Here is a 17,118-nt window from a genome sequence, read left to right on the forward strand (position 1 = left end):
TGGAAGGCTTTCTTGGGGGTGGAGTCTGGACTGAGGCCACTCTGGGGGAGGGAGTATGGAGTGGAGCCTCCATCCGAACATTCCAGAATCTTTGGGTATGTGGATGCCAGGAGCTGGAGTCATGCTTCCACCTAAACACTTACACCAGTCAGAATGGCTAAGACCAAAAACACCAATGATAGCTTATGCTGGTGGGAGTGTAAACTTATACAGCCACTTTGAAAATAAGTATGTTATATGCCCCTCTGGTCACAGTTTTGATCAAAGGGTTTACCAAAGTCACCAAGAACAATTTAGAGATTGACAAGGACTTGTTTAAAAGCGTTTTCAAGTCTGACCGAGAACTCTGACATTTAAAAAAAAAAAAAAGAAAGAAAAGAAAAGAAGTATGGCTGTTTCTCAGAAAATTGGGAATAAGTCTATCATTCTACAAAGACATTTGTTCAACTATGTTCATAGCAGCATTATTTGTAATAGCCAGAATCTGGAAACAATCTAGATGCCCCTCAATGGAAGAATGGATAAATAAAGTGTGGCACATCTACACATTAGAGTACTACTCAGAGTTAAAAAACAATGGCATCTTGAAATTTGCATGCACATGGATGGAACTAGAAAAAACAATCCTCAGTAAGGTAACCCAGATCTGGAAAGAAGAATGCTATATGTACTGACTCATAAGTGGATATTAAATGTAAAGCAAAGGATAACTAGCTTATAGTTCATGAACCCAGAGAAGCTAGGTAACAAGGAGAACCTTAACATAACCATACATGGATCTCCCTGGGAAGGGGAAATAGACAAGATCTCCTGATAAAATTGGTAATGTGGGGATGGGATGAAAAGGGAGGGTGGGAAGGGGGGGAGGAGAAAGAGGAAGAAGGAGAAGAACGTGAGGGAAAAGGATGATCTAGATGGGGGAAGGACAAAGAGGGAGAACCAGGAAAGAGATATCTTAGTTGAGGGAGTCATTATGGGGCTACCAAGAAACCTGGCACTAAGGAAATTCCTAGGAATCCACAAGGATGACCCCACCTAAGACGCTAAGCAATAGTGGAGAGGGTGTCTGAAGTGGCCTTCCCTTGCAATCAGTTTGATGACTACCTTAACTATCATAGAACCTTCATCTAGCAACTGATGGAAGCAGATGCAGAGATCCACAGCAGAGAAGTGGGCTGAGCTCCCAAAGTCCAGTTGAAGAGAGGGAGAAATGATTATCTGAGCAAAGGGGTCAAGACCTTGATGGGGACACCCACTGAAACAGATGACCTGAGCTAATGGGAGCTCAATGACTCCAGACTGACAGTGGGGGAACCAGCAGAGGACCAAACTAGGCTCTCTGAATGTGGGTGACAGTTGTATGGCTGGGGGGCCACCGGCAGTGCAGCCATGATTTACCCCTGCTGTTTGAACTGTCCTTTTGGAGCTCATTCTCTTTGGAGGCACACTTTGCTCAGTCTAAGTATAATAGGGAGGGCCTTGGTCCTGCCTCAAAGGGATGTGCTAGATTTTCTTGCCTCCCCATGGGAAGCCTTATTCTCTCTGAGGAGTGGATGGGGGTTGGGGAGGGGAGAGAAACTAGGATTAATATTTAAAATTTCAATTAAATAATGAAAAAAGAAAATAGGATATCAAGTGATAGAAGTCTCTAGAAATACCTTGAGGAATATCAAATTGAATTAAGAAAAGAGAAAGTTAAATGTTGGCATCTTTGCCACAATAAGTAACAGACTTTGAATTATTGTTACCAAGAATACACCTGTTATAACTCAATTTGTAAAATTACATTCTTAGATTGTCTCTAAACAATTAAGAAATTCTCTTGTAGTCTGTGGGTGGCTATTGCTCTACATTCCTCTGGAGGTCAAGGTACAAAGTCCACAAGACACCACAACAAAAGATAATGAAGCACTGGGAAAGTGGCACAGAGTATCGCCATGTGAAAGGTTCCGTATTCACAAAGGAAAAGGGGTTTCGAAGAAATCAAGTTTTCATGAGCACAACTCACCATGCACACATCCAATGCAAGCAGTGCTAGCTTCAACAGACTCGAGAGCTTCCCACTCCAGCTGCCCTGTTGGGATGCCACTTGTAGACTCTTTCTGTAGCACATCTCTGCAGCACCCATCATTCCTTGGGACTGATACACCTGTGCCAGCCACTAAGGGACAGAAAGCAAGAAAGATGCAAACATTTGAGTTTTGTACAGAGTCTGGTTCCTCACTCCCAACAAATTCACTCAACTCTAATGAACTTAATTTTTAATTCAATTATTGGTATGTTCTGTGTCCCCCAAAAGAATGAGGGTAATCACATTGTTTATTCTGCCAGCAATAGTTTCCTGGCCATATCATGCTGAAGTCTAAAGCGTATCCAACGATGCCAAATCAAGAATATTAAATTACAATGCAAAAACTGAATAAACTATATAATCAAAAGCAAGTTTGTGCAGCTATTCAACAATGTAGTCTTTAAGCCAGAAAAGGCAAGATATGAAGTTGATACTGTAACAGCGTTCCTTCCACACAAGCATATTACATCTGCAAATCCAAAACAACACAGAAATCACAGGGAAAGGCTGACAGAGACCAACAGTAGACAAATTCAGAGTGACAGGTGATTTTAACATGCTCTGTTTCAACAAGCATATTAAGAAACAGAAGACATAAAAATTCAGCATGGAGACAAAAAAGATACAAACAATGACAAGCTTGGTTTACACTACCTCATTAAAAATACTGTCAACAACTGCAGAACACATTTTAGAACTCTATATGCAGAATTTACCATATTTGACTTTATTCTGGATTAAAAAACAAATCTGAAACCAGACATGTTGGCTTGTGATATAATCCAAGCACTCTGAAAATCAAAGCAGGTGGATCACAAGTTCCAGGACCCCAGACTACTAACTACTGAGTCCTTGTCCCAAAAACTATCACAGAAACTATATTTCAAAAAAATAGTCAGTGACTTGAAACTATAAAATTATGTTCTAAATAAAATTATGCTTGAAATCATTAACAGAAAAGTATCTAGAATCGTCTCATATTATAAATTTTTCAAGATGCTTCATATAAAAAGCAAGGTAAAGAAATCCCAATGACAATTAAAGAGCATTTAGAAACAAACGACAAGAGAAATGCTACACTAGAATGCAAATTAGACGTTAGGGATGATGGAGCAGCAGGCAAAGCGCTCCTGATGCAAGTAAAGACCAGAGTTCAGATCCTGAGAGTCCACATAAGGAGTCAGGTGGGAACAGTAGCCACTTGTAATCCCAGGGTCCAAGAAATGAGACAAAAATACTCCGGTGTGCCAGAGGAGCCAAGATGGTGAGCTCTGGATTCAATGAGAGACACTGAGTCTCTGAGAAGACTCCCAATACTAATCTCAGGTCTCTACATTCATGCACACATACATGTGCATCTACACACACACATGAAACTACTACACATACACACACACCTGAAAAAATGAAAGAAAAATACATATTACAATAAAATCTGTCTCAAGAAGCTATGGCAGAAAATAGAAACTAAAATGAAACAAACAGCAAAGAAATAGCAAAAAGAAGAAATTAGTTTTTAGAAAATAAAAGACAAAGAAATAAGAACATAGATAAAATATTTAGCAAAGACTTCACAGGAATAATTATTACAGGCTAATTTCTCTTACGACTCCAAAGTCAAAAGTTCTACACCTGAGGGCTGGAGAGATGGCTCAGAGGTTAAGAGCATTGCCTGCTCTTCCAAAGGTCCTGAGTTCAATTCCCAGCAACCACATGGTGGCTCACAACCATCTGTAATGGGGTCTGGTGCCCTCTTCTGGCCTGCAGGCATAACACAGACAGAATATTGTATACATAATGAATAAATAAATATTTTTAAAAAAAAAAGTTCTACACCTGAGAACTGGAGATGGCTCAGCAGTTAAGAGCACTTGCTGCTCTTGCAGAGGACCTGGTTTCAATTCCTAGCACTCACACAGCAGCCTCTGGACTGAGGCTCCAATGCCCTTAAAAATTCTAAATACGATATTTGCAAAATGGCATCATCATTACATTACATTAATATATCAAAATCAAGTGGGACTTAAAAGATTTATTTTTCCTTTCCTGTGTGTATGTGTATTACATGCATGTGTTAATGGGGTGTGTACACACAGAAACCCGAAATTGATGCTGTACGCATGCATGTGTTCGTGGGGTGGGTATATACATAGGAATCTGAGATTAATGTCAAGTGTCCCCTTTCATCACCCTCTACCTTCTCTGCTGAGCTGGGGCCTTTTACTGAATCTGGAGTGCAATGACTGCCCGGACTGGCTGGCTAAGGAACCCCACCTGCCTTCCTAGGGTGTGTGTTGGGGATCCTAGCTCAGTTCTCACGCTCGCACAGAAGCACTGTACCTACTGAGCCATCTCCCCAGATCAAGGTTCATTCGCAGTAAGGAAAAATAACAAACGTAAACCAAAACAAAACTCCCACCAAAATCAGAATCTGCTTAATTCAACCATCAATATTAAAAGCTGGCATAAAAATAGCACCAAGAGAATGCTAATAGGAGCCACAGCTGTAATGCTTATATACAATGCAGTCACATTCATAAAATTTGATTAATTCCAGTAATTCATTATAAATGCTTTATGTATCTCATTAATCTCACTTAAAAACCAATTTAAAATGTATAAAATGGTGCTTCAAGTATCTGAAAGGTCAATAGCATTTGAGGAGATGTTCAACATCATCAGTCACCAGGTAAATGAAAGTTAAAACACAAAAAGATAGTATTACATGTCTAAGATAGAGAAGGACAATCTAGCAACACCATTTCATATGAGATGCTCACCTGAGTGCAAACTGGTACACATACACGTAAGACACCCAGGACACTAACAGTTCCATTATACACAATAATACAAAATAGCAACACATGAGCTGAATAAACATTCTTGACACATGAAGCAAAATGAATCTCCCATATATAATATTTAGTGAATATAGACAGATACAAATGAGGATTCCATTTATATGAAGTTCAAAACCAGGCAAAGTTTGGCAGAAATGTGGGAGTCAGAATTACAGCTTCTCTCTTTGGGGAATTTGGGGAGGAAATCAACTTAAAAGGCACCAGGGAGGTGGGAACTTATATAGGTGGCAGTTACACAGGCATCACACGTGACTGGTACTTACTATTCCGTGTGCACATATGAGAAAATACAGGTGCATATACGTGCACACTTTCTTAAGACTTTATTTGTTACACCATTTCACCTTCGACTTTCCCACTTTAATTTGACAAGGTTCCCTAACTTACCTTAGGACTTAAGTGTCTAGATCTCAAACGAAAACTTCTCTAAGAGGGAGGAAGCGACATTTTTATTCAAGAATTAGAGACTTAGCCTGCATACTCCAAATATTTTATGACATTATTTAATTTTCTTATTTATGGCTTATAAAATATTTTATGACATTAATTTCCTTATTTATAGCTTATAAAAAGCTTGATATAAAGAAAGGTAAGAATGAAGAATATGCTATAGCGAAATGAATGTTTAGGCAATCTATATTCAAATTTTATCTTTTTAAAACCTTCCTGGGCAATGGAAGAACTAACAATCTGAATTCAGAGTGTGCTTCTCCATATTTTATTAAGAAAAATTAAAGGTACAGTGACTACTATGTACTTTTTATAAAGGTCATCAATATGAATGAAAAGAGCAGATAAGCTGCTAATGAAAATTTCTAGCTCTAAAATAGCCATTTTAATTTTACATTGTCACAGAATAGCCATTAAAATCTTAGATATTCATACTCATAAAGTAGCTGGGGAAAACACATTCCTTTTAAAGGCCGAATTAACACACATGCACACACACAACACTCAAAATTGTGATACATGTTGTGATAGTTTGAATATAATTGCCCCCATAAACTCTATCAGGAGATGTGACTTTGCAGCTATTGATAAGGCCCTATTAGAGAAAGCGTGCCAATGTGGGGGTGGGCTTTAAGGTCTCATATATGCTCAAGTCACGCCCAGTGTCCGAGTTCACCTCCTGTTGCCCACCAATAAAGATGCAGAACTCTCAGCTCCAGAAGCACAGCTCCCTGCACACCAACATGCTCTCCTCCATGACAACAATGGGGGAGACGTCTGAAGCTGTAAGCTACCCAATTAAATACTTTCTTTATAAGAGTTGTCGTCATGGTTTCTCTTCACAGCAACAGAAACCCTAACTAAAGCATATAATGGTTAATCTTAACTGCCAATTTGAAATTTCAAATTACTATATCAATAAACCTTGGGCATTTCTGCGAGGGAGTATCTAGCTAGACTGGGTTAATTGAAATGGGTATATCCAACCAAGATGTCTCAGTCAGGGTTTCTACTGCTGTGATGAAACATCATGAACAAAAAGCAAGCTGGGGAGAAAAGGGTTTATTTGGTTTACACTTCCACACCACTGATCACCATCCAAGGAAGTCAGGACAGGAATTCAAATAGGGCAGGAACGTGGAGGTAGGAGTTGATGCAGAGGCTATGGAGGGGTATCGCTTACTGGCTTGCTCAACCTGCTTTCTTGTTTTAAATTATATTAATTTTTATTGAGCTCTACATTTTTCTCTGCTCCCCTCCCTGCCTCTCCCTTCCACTTCAACCCTTTCTCATGGTCCTCATGCTCCCAATTTACTCAGGAGATCTTGTTTTTTTCTACTTCCCATGTAGATTAGATCTATGTATGTCCCTCTTATGGTCCTCATTGTTGTCTAGGTTCTCTGGAATTGTGGTTTGTAGGCTGGTTTTCTTTGCTTTATGTTTAAAAACCACTTATGAGTGAGTATATATGATAGTTGTCTTTCTGGGTCTGGGTTACCGCACTCAAAATGATGTTTGTTTACTAGCTCCATCCACTTGCCTGCAAATTTCAAGATGTCGGGTTTTTTTTTCTGCTGTGTAGTACTCCATTAGGTAAATGTACCCCATTTTACTTATCCTTTCTTCGGTCGAGAGGCATTTAGGTTGTTTCCAGGTTCTGGCTATGACAAACAATGCTGTTATGAACATAGTTGAGCACATATCCTTGTGGCAAGATTAAGCATCTTTGGATATATACCCCAAAAGTGGTATTACTGGGTCTTGAGGAAGGTTGTTTCCTAATTTTCTGAGAAATCACCACACTGACATCCAAAGGGGATGTATCAGCTTGCACTCCCACCAGCAAAGCAGGAGTGTTCCCTTTACCCCACAACCTCTCCAGCATAAGTTATCATCAATGGTTTTGATCTTGGTCATTTTTACAGGTGTAAGATAGAATCTCAGAGTTGTTTTGATTTGTATTTCTCAACTAAGGATGTTGAACATTTCCTTAAATGTCTTTCAGCCATTTTATATTCCTCTGTTGAGAGTTCTCTGTTTAGGTCTGTACTCCATTTTTTTATTGGATTATTTGTTCTTTTGATGTCCAATTTGTAATAATCTGTTCTATCTCTTTTAAGCCACGCTCACTCCCTCCCCCATCTGCTGAGACAGGCTGATCTTCAGCTTTCAGCCTGAGTTTTCTCCCTTTTATTGTCTCCCTCTCAAAGAGGCAGCTTCTGCCTCTCCCCACTTCTCCCCTTCCCTCCTTCTGTCCCTTCCTTCTCTCTCCCTCTCTCTCTGCTCTTCTCCCCTTCTCCCTTCCCCCTCCATAACCCACTGAATAAATATCTAGTGTCACTCTGCATGGCGTGCCTATCCATGTCTCTGTCTCTTGCCCGCCACTGCGTGTCTCCCTGCCCTGGACCAGTCACTGCTCGGGGACCTGCAGCATTTTTAATAATCTATTTCATAGTTTCTTGAGTTCTTTGTATATTTTGGAGATCAGACCTCTGTCTGATGTGGGGTTGGTGAAGATCTTTTCCCATTCTGTCGGTGGTCGTTTTGTCTTGTTGACTGTGTCCTTTGCTTTACAGAAGCTTCTCGGTTTCAGGAGGTCCCATTTATTGTTTCTCTCAGTGTCTGTGCTACCAGGGTTATATTTAGGAAGTGGTCTCCTGTGCCAATGCACTCTAGTATATTTCCCATTTTCTCTTCTATGAGGTTCAGTGTGACTGGCTTTATGTTGAGGTCTTTGATCTATCTGGACCTGAGTTTCGTGCATGGTGATAGATATGGATATATTTTCATTCTTCTACATGCTGATATCCAGTTATGCCAGCACCATTTGCTAAATATGCTTTCTTTTTTCCATTTGATATATTTTGCTTCTTTGTCAAAAATCAGGTGTTCGAAGGTGTGTGGATTAATATCAACCTGCTTTCTTATAGAAGCCAGAACCACCAGTCGAGGGATGGTACCATTCATAACGGGCTGGGCCTACTCCACCAGCAATCAGTAATTAAGAAAATGGCTTATGGGCTTGCCTACAGCCCAATCTTATGAAGGCTTTGTCCTAATTGGGGTTCCTTCTTCCCAGGTGACTCCAGTTGTGTCAAAATTGACGTAAAACTAGCCAGCATACTAAATATCCAGAGCACGCATTACTGAGGTCCTAAATTGAATTTTTAAAAGAAGAGAGAAAAGTGGCATTCACTGTTCTCTGCTTCCTACATACAAAGTGACCAGCTGTCTCCAGCTCCCACCACGATAGACTGGTGGCTACTTTCTGTTACTGAGATGAAATACCACAGTCAAGCCAATGTACAGAAAGAAGAGTGTTCCCTCATAGAAGGCTTATGGTTCCAGAAAGATCTAAGTCCATCGTGGCCAGGAGGCACAGCAACAAGTAGTGGGCCTGGAAGCAGAAGGCAGGAACTGAGATCGCATAAGGAAGCAGAGATGGCAAACAAGAAGCCCACCCACAGTGACAGACCAGCAAAGCTGCTCTGGTATGTCCCCAATCTCCCATCAACTACAGGCCTGTTTTCAAATGCCAGAGCCTCTCAACTGAACAACCATATCCCACTTCCTGGCCCCTTAAAGGCTCCTGACCATTATAATGAGAAACGCATTTACTTCACCTCTAAATGTTCCCCACAGCCTTTCAGTCTCAACTGAGACTCAAGACAATCTCTTAATTGTAAGGCACTGTAAAATCACGAAGCAGATTACAGTCTTCCAATATATAATCCATGGCATGTACATTCCTATTCCGAAAAGAAGGATGGGTATAGTGGGAAAATACTGGACCAAAGCAAGCCTGAAACCCAGCAAGGAAAGCATGTCTGGTATCTGGGACTTTAACGGGTATAGATGGCTCCGCCCTTCTAGCTTTGCTGCCTGCACCACTGTCTCTCTCGGGCTGGATTCACTCCCTGCGGGCAGCTCTCCTGGACAGATGTCGCACAGTTCTGGCATCTTTTACTATCTCGGGATCTCCACTGCACCTGGAGTTTCCTGTTCACACTCAGCAATGGCCTCCACAGTGTCTTGCCCTCTCAGGACTTTCAGGCAGGGACACCCCTCCCACATGCTGCCTGTGCTCAGCAGCTCTCTGAAACTACACAAGGAAAACAGAGAACCCCTCCACTCCTGAAACCTTCATGCCTCTAACCCCAGTACAACCTGGATGGCTTTGCCAAGCTTGGCTGCCAGTTTGGAATAGACACTGGCCCCTTTGAATCACATTAGCAAGAACACCTTCGTTCCACTGTTTTTTGTTTTTTTGTTTGTTTGTTTGTTTTTTCTTTTAAACACTGCCTGGCCCATTCGTTTTAACCTCTTATTGGCTAGCTCTTACATATTGATCTAACCCATTTCTAATATTCTGTGTAGCACCACGAGCTGGCTTGCCAGGAAAGATCTTAACCTGCGTCTTTCTGGAGTGGGAGAATCATGGCGACTGCCTGACTTGGCTTCTTTCTCCCAGCATTCTGTTCTGTTTACTCCACCCACCTACGGGTTAGCCTATCAAATGGGCCTACGCAGTTTCTTTATTAATTAACCAATGAAAGCAACAGATTAGAAAGAAATCACTCCCACATCATTTCCCCTTTTTCTGTTTAAACAAAAAAGAAGGCTTTCATTTTTAACATAGTAAAATTACATATAGCAAAACAGTTATCAAGCAAGAATTACAGTTACAATATTTATATCTATTTTATCTTTTATCATAACTAAGGAAAACTACAACTATGTATCCATTCTTCAACTCCATCAAAGACTCCAGAAGGATATAATATTACCTAAGCAAACAAGAAATTCAATGTTTTCTAGGATCAGAAAACACCTTAGGCTCTTTCTGCAAGATGAAAGCCCAGCTGGGTGGGGTCTGGGCCTGGCATGCTTTCTTTGGTTCCAGTGTGGAGCAGGCATCTCCTTAATGGCACTATCTCCTTCACAAGTAGAGCCTCTCATCTAGCATATACCTTGGCTGGAACACTAAGTTTCCTGAAGCTCATTTTCTCCAAGCTGTTCATTTCATATTTCCTTCTGCCCACTGACTCACCTTTTTCTCTGTAGACCTGCAAAGATGTAAGCAATAACAAGCACTCGGCTGACTCAACACTGTATAGAATAACTGTTCTCCATTAAAGAAATCACCTCATTACATTTCCACCTGCCTCAGGAAAGTTCTCAGGACATGGGCAAAGCAGCTGGATACTTTGCAAAATTATAACACAAATGTTCTCTAGTCAAGGGGCTAAGACCATTCCCATCAAAAACCTCTGGCGTGGGCTCCAAAGTCTGCACCATCTCAGCACCGCTGCCTTCCAAGCTCTTACTAGAATGGCCTTTTATGCTCTACTTACAGCGTTCAACTACTTCTCTAGTGTAAGTCCTGGTCTCTGGCCTCCATCTTTGCCCCCCCCCCGTCCCGGTGCCTGCCAAACCCTTGGTCCCTCCCCCGAGGAAGGATGAGGCAGTCTGCCAAACCTTGACCCCTCCCCCAAGGAATGGAGTTTATTTTGCTTACAGCTCCAGAGTGGTAAAACTCCAGCAAGGGAGGGACAATTGCAATAGTGGTAGGCATGGCAACAGAAGAGGAAGCTGGAAGACCACTTCAGGAAGCAGAGAGAGCAATTTAGAAATAAACTAAGGCTACATACTCTCAAAGCCCAACCCCTGAGACATACTTCTTCCAGCAAGACCACACTTTTTAAACATCTCCAAAAAGTACCATCAAGAAGGAACCAAATGCCTGAACCTACAGAAGATGTTTTCACTCAGACCATCCTGCAACTATGAACCTCTTTCCTTTCGTTGCTTGTATCAGGTATATTGACACAAAAGCAAGAAAAGTAACTAAGATAGCATCCTCATTGTTATCATCCAGACAAACACAAACCTGGCCCCATCCCTTGGGGACCTGGCAGAAGCAGAGTGGCAAATCCTGCACACATGGCAGACAGTACTCTTGTAATAGATTAAGTAAAAACACTGCAGGATCCCGAGCAGCTGCAGCGGCAGAAGGCCATGAGACCATGCGGCAGGTCCCGGAGCGGGGGCGGGAAGCAGGCAGGGGATCCTTAGGGTAGCCAGTCCCAGGAAGGGACAGCGCATGAGACCCCACCACAGGTCTCTAGAGGCAGCTGATCCTGGGCAGTGAGTCACATGGTGGGCGAGAGGCAGATGGATAGGCATGTCATGCAGATTGAGGTTGGATATTTATTTGGTGGGTTATGGAGGGGAAAGGGAGAAGGGGAGAAGAGCAGAGAGACAGACAGACAGACAGACAGACAGACAGACAGACAGACAGAGAAAGGGAGAGTTGGGGGGAAGGGGAGAAGTGGGGAGAGAATAGAGCAAGTCAGAAACTGCCTCTTCAGGGGACAGATGGAAAAGGAAGGGACTCAGGCAGGAAGCTGAAGATCAGCTTGCATCGATAGAGGGGGAGGAAGTAGGTGCGGCTTGTCTCTTAAAGGGACAGGACAGATCATTACAACCCTGACTCCATATGCAGGTGCAAAGGTCCCTTTAAGAGACAAGCTCTGCCTACTTCTGTTCTTTCTCTGTCATTTCTCTGAGGAGGCAGGTTTCTGACTCTCTCTAAGTCACTCTGTCTTTCTCTCTCTCATTCTCTCTTTTCTCTCCTCTCAGTCCCCTTCCCCCAAAACTTCCTGGCCATGTAAGTGCTGTCTGTGTTCGTCCCCACCAAGGAGTCCCAGTCCCACCTCACACCGACAGCATATCATCACACTCATTATAAAGTTGTGTTATATTTCCACAACTCTTTTCACATTTGGAAACTGACAAATCATAATGAGCCTAAAGGCAAGACTTAAAAAGAGATGGAGTGCATTCATTCCTAAACTAACATCACAGCACATTTCAAATTGGGACTCACATAAGAAAGCAGAGAACTCACCTGCCAGGCCGGAACAGAGGTGGAGTTGGACATGACTGTTTTTTGCAGTTCTTCCAGTACAGCATCTGGGAGGGGCTTCTGAGACTCCAGGAGGGATTTACACTGCACTTGTCTCAACAGCAAGATAACAGCTGGCTGATCAGGGTTGCCTTTTAAATTCTAAAAATTAAACCCCAAACAGAAACATAACGAAATGGCTCTAAACTGAAATAAGTAAAAGACAAAGTGTGCTCCATGCTAAGAGATGCTTTTTCTTTAATTTAAACCTTTTCTGGCTATAGTGAAAATAGGTATAAAGTTAAACAAGCAAAAGGCTGCGCAGCCTGGGAACACCAAAAAGGCACTAAGATAATCTCTCATGTAAGTAACACTGCTGAAATGTTTGAGTTTAGCTTTGATGTGCCCTGTTGAGTTGGCTTATTCTCAGCAGTTATACTAAAAACTGAATATAAAACTGAGCCCAAAACATAAAAAATAAAAGTTATCACTATTTCAGTGGAACATACCATACTCCATGATTAATATAAGATTTGTACTTATTTACGAAGTATAGCACCATATAGCACCATAACTCAATGCATATATCATGATCAAATCAGAATCATTAGAATTGTCTTCAACAATGTCATCTCTGTAGGCCAGCAAATGTCTAACTCTTCTGTAGTCAAAACACTTCTGCACTGTTTCTCTCTTAAGAGAATGTTTATCTGTGTTTTTCTCATTATATCACAATCCAACATATATCTAAAGTGTATTTGAAGGCTTTCTTCTAAGAGAGACTGAAACAATAAAATAAAAAGAAAAGGCTGATGAAGCATTCCTCATTTTAGCAAAAAAGATAATACAACTGTGAATTTATGCTTAGTCCACACTCACAATATAATCAATACACTGTCCCGGTCTTAGAGCAGATAGAATTCTATACATGAAAGAGAAAATGTATTATTCTGCTTTTCAAGAAATTCAAGGACCAAAGGGATCATGAAAAATCATTTTTATCTCTCTTTAAAATCTGTTTCTCTCCCAAAGACCATTTCTTCCTGATACTTATGAAACATAAACATTCAGAGAAAAAGTTATATTTAAAACTCTTTCCTTTTTAGTAGGTCCATGAAACTGATTTACTGACTGAATAAATATTTAGTGAGTTCTAACCATGTTGCAGGAAAGACGCTAAGAATGTATCCATAGAACTCGCAAGCAAAGAGCCCCACAATTCCAGTGCACGGTGATGAACAAATAGTTCCAGTCAATAATCTCCAGGAATTCTATTGCTTCAGAATGTAGAAAAGTGAAATGATCCTTGTAATGCTGTATTCTAAAGGGAATAACCAGAAACCAAAGGAATGACACCCTAAACAAAAATAGAACCTTTCTATTCAGAGTCCAGGAAGGGGCCCGGGAAGACGGCCCAAGGATTAGAGAGCATATTGATCTTGCAGAGGACCAGAGTTCGATTCCCAGCACCCATATAATGCAGCTCACAACTGGCTATACTTCCAGCACCAGGAGATATGATACCCCTATTACCCTATACACAGGTACACATGCATACACATAAAGAAATAATACCATTGCTTTTCAAAATAGAGACCATGAGGGTTGTAGCAGTGGTATAGTACTAGCAATTCTTCTAGCTGCTGTGAGCTTCTTCGCAAATATGAACTTCAAATATGAATTTTCTCACTTAAAAAAGGGTTGACAATCATAAACACGTACACCACAGACTGCTGTAAAGCCCAGAAATAATAATGTTAAACAGAATGGCTGACTTGAAGTAAGTAACCAACAAATGTTGCTTGCCATCACCACCACCAGTCTCCCCACTTTTAGGTAGGACCAAAACACAAATTTCAGTGTATGATTCCACAGTAGTACCTTTGTGCACAGAGATTCAGCTTCAGCTATTCTTCCTGTGTCAATTAGACCAGTGACAGCTTGGGAGAGACACCACTTTTCAAGTGACTGGCTGTAATTCTGCAAAATGTCTTTGTCCTTAACTGTAAACAACAAGAAAAGGAGATGACTGCTACTGTCTTCTGTTGTGTATGATGTGCTCTCGAGGGAACTGGGCCACTGCGAACAATGATCACAACCACAGTTCACACACTATTTATTTTTGAGACAGAGTCTAGATAGCCCAGTCTGGCTTTGAACTCACACCTCTGGAATTTCACAATTACAGGCATATACCATCAAACCCAGTGTCTGAATCTGCATATGTTAAAACACACATGTACTACCAGAACACTACAGACTTATCATGAATACTTCTGACTGATATTTTAAATATTTATCCTGTATAGAACTAATGAAAATTCACTGAAAAACAATGAGCAATTTCTGCAGTGGCTGAAGTAAGATAAACCGCATCTGCTCTGCATCTCCAACCACGCACACACTGCTGGACGGACACCACAGCTGAGGTAAAACCATGCACACACTGCTGGACGGGCACCACAGCTGAGGTAAAACCATGCACACACTGCTGGACGGGCACCACAGCTGAGGTAAAACCATGCACACACTGCTGGATGGGCACCACAGCTGAGGTAAAACCAAGTACAACTTGGCGTTAGCAAAAGCTGCCTCCCGCCCTGTGTAATCAGTCACTTCTGTTTCCAACTCACCCCAACTCTTCTGTTCCTGGGAAACCTATAATCAGACTTTACTTTCTGTAACTTCACAGGAATGGCATCTTTCACAAATACTAATGTAAACTGCATGCATTTCCAAATTTCTGGGATAAACCCCACCTGAGTGTGATGCACTCTTTCTTATGAGTTTCTGGATACAAATGCTAAAGTTCTGTTGTGAGTTTCATCATGCATGCTAGGGCTCACCCTGCTCAGTCCTTTTCTGCTCTGGCAATACTTTTGGTTTTGTTACTGGGGAAAAAGCTGGTTTCCTAGAAGATACTTCCATATCTTTGATTTTCTAGAAAATTATTTTTTCCTGAAATGACTGGCAGAATTCATCAGTGATGTCATCTGGTCTTACAGTGTACTTTGTGAGGTTTCAATATGGATACTCTTATGTAGTTACTGAATTTATTTCTGTTTAAGTCATCTTTGTGTCTTACAGAATTGTAATATTTTCTCTCTGAGTTGTCCAATTCCAAGGCATGAAGTTTCTGCTGAAATTTTATTAGCATGTCAATAAAAGTAGTGATACTTTCATTCAAATGCTGGTATCCTATCTTCTTTTTCTTGAATCATATTGATGAAGGAAGGTCATTGGCTCATAAAGAAACTGCTTTGGCCCATTTGATAGGCCAGTCTTTAGGTGGGTGGAGTAAACAGAACAGAATGCTGGGAGGAAGAGGAAGTGAGCTCAGATGCCATGCCACTGCTCCTCTCCAGGGCAGATGCGATGAAGCTCCGACCCAGGATGGACGTAGGCTAGAGTCTTCCCAGGAAGCGCACCTTGGGGTGCTACACACATTAATAGAAATGGGCCAAGCAGTGTTTATATGAATACAGTTTGTGTGTTGTTATTTTGGGGCATAAGCTAGCCAGGCGGACAGGAGCTGAGAGGCGGGAAGCGGCCCGCAGCTCCTTCAACATCATATAGCTACATATTTATTAACTATATTGCTCTTCTCAAAAAAATAAAACCATATCTTTTTATTTTATTGATTTTTTTCTGTTCTTTCTAAAAGCTTTTAAAACTTTATTTATTGATTTATTATGTATACAGTGTTCTGTCTGCATGTATGCCTGCAGGCCAAAAGAGGACACCAGAGTTCATTACAGATGGTTGTGAGCCAGCACGTAGTTACTGGGAATTGAACTCAGGACCTCGGGAACAGCAGCCAGTGTTATTAACCTCTGAGCCATCTTTCCAGCTCTTATCTAACAGATTTCTATTTTATCTTTATTATTTCTTTCTTAGACTTACCTTAGGCTTATTCTTCCTTTTTTAGATTCCTAAGACAGAGCTGATATCATTAATTTGAGGGGAGCCTTTTCCTTTTCTAACGTAACATTTAATATAAATGTTCTCTAAGCTGTACTTTACTCATGTTATATATACAGTTTTGACCCACTGTGTAAAGACTAACTCAGTTCAAAATATTTCCAAATTTTCTTTTAGGCTTATTATTTGGTCTTGGTTATTTGGAAATACACTATTTAGTTTCCAAATATTTAAGAATTTCCGACTTTCTGTTGTTTACTGGTAAAGACAGGAAATGTAATTAACCTTCCACTAACAGCTTCCTAAGTAGAAAAAAGCAATAGCCGGTTCAAGCCCCCTGTTGGGCCTATTCCGCCCACATGAGTACAGAGGGACAGACTGAGAAGCATGGTGGTATTCACAGAGTAGAGTCACAGGCACTGAGACTGAAACAACCTACTCACAGGACCTCGCCGTGCACAGCGCACCCCCCCTCAGCACTACACTACCAAAGGCTTATAGCAGCTACTTTATCCATGGCAAAGCTATAAAGCTATGTGTTCTTGACTGGTGGAATCTGAATTAAACCATGTAGACAAATACTTTGTACAAGCTACTTGAAAAGGGATTTTGTAGAACTCCTTCGGGACTAAGCAGTCCCACACCACTGACAGTAGAAGAGAGGAGAGGTCACTAGTGGACCAAAGCGAAGACAGCTTCTGAAAGGCCTCAGTCCTGCATCCGGTTTACAGTCTCAGCTTATCCTCTAAACCACAGGTGATTCTGCAGAAGCTTACACACAGCCAGCAGGTTATTAAGGGCAATAACCCACTGTTTCTGCTGCTTCCCAGGTCATTCTGCTCAAGTTAGCAATTTAAGTCATGCTTGGCAAACAGGCGATACAAACAGTAAGTCAGTGAGTCAGCACC

General features: G+C 41.2%; 1 protein-coding gene across 8 annotated transcripts in view; it reads right to left on the reverse strand.

The window, feature by feature from the left end:
- Skic3 (SKI3 subunit of superkiller complex) overlaps positions 1-17,118 on the reverse strand; it is a 119,322-nt gene that overhangs the window by 17,063 nt on the left and 85,141 nt on the right. For 7 of the 8 annotated variants that reach the window (XR_009058368.1, XM_057789726.1, XM_057789728.1 and 4 more), the window contains 3 exons: positions 14,171-14,292; positions 12,293-12,451; positions 2,009-2,161 (listed from right to left, as the gene is read on the reverse strand). Coding sequence is in view for 7 of the 8 variants with exons in the window: in XM_057789726.1 (XP_057645709.1) it covers positions 2,009-2,161; positions 12,293-12,451; positions 14,171-14,292 (434 nt within the window). In the remaining variant the exon portion in view is untranslated. Of the gene's footprint in view, positions 1-2,008; positions 2,162-3,678; positions 3,833-12,292; positions 12,452-14,170; positions 14,293-17,118 lie in introns of those variants that run through there. The other variant, XM_057789729.1, reaches the window with a different exon arrangement.

The sequence above is a fragment of the Chionomys nivalis genome, chromosome 15 (genome assembly GCF_950005125.1).
Source record: "Chionomys nivalis chromosome 15, mChiNiv1.1, whole genome shotgun sequence".
NCBI lineage: Eukaryota > Metazoa > Chordata > Mammalia > Rodentia > Cricetidae > Chionomys > Chionomys nivalis.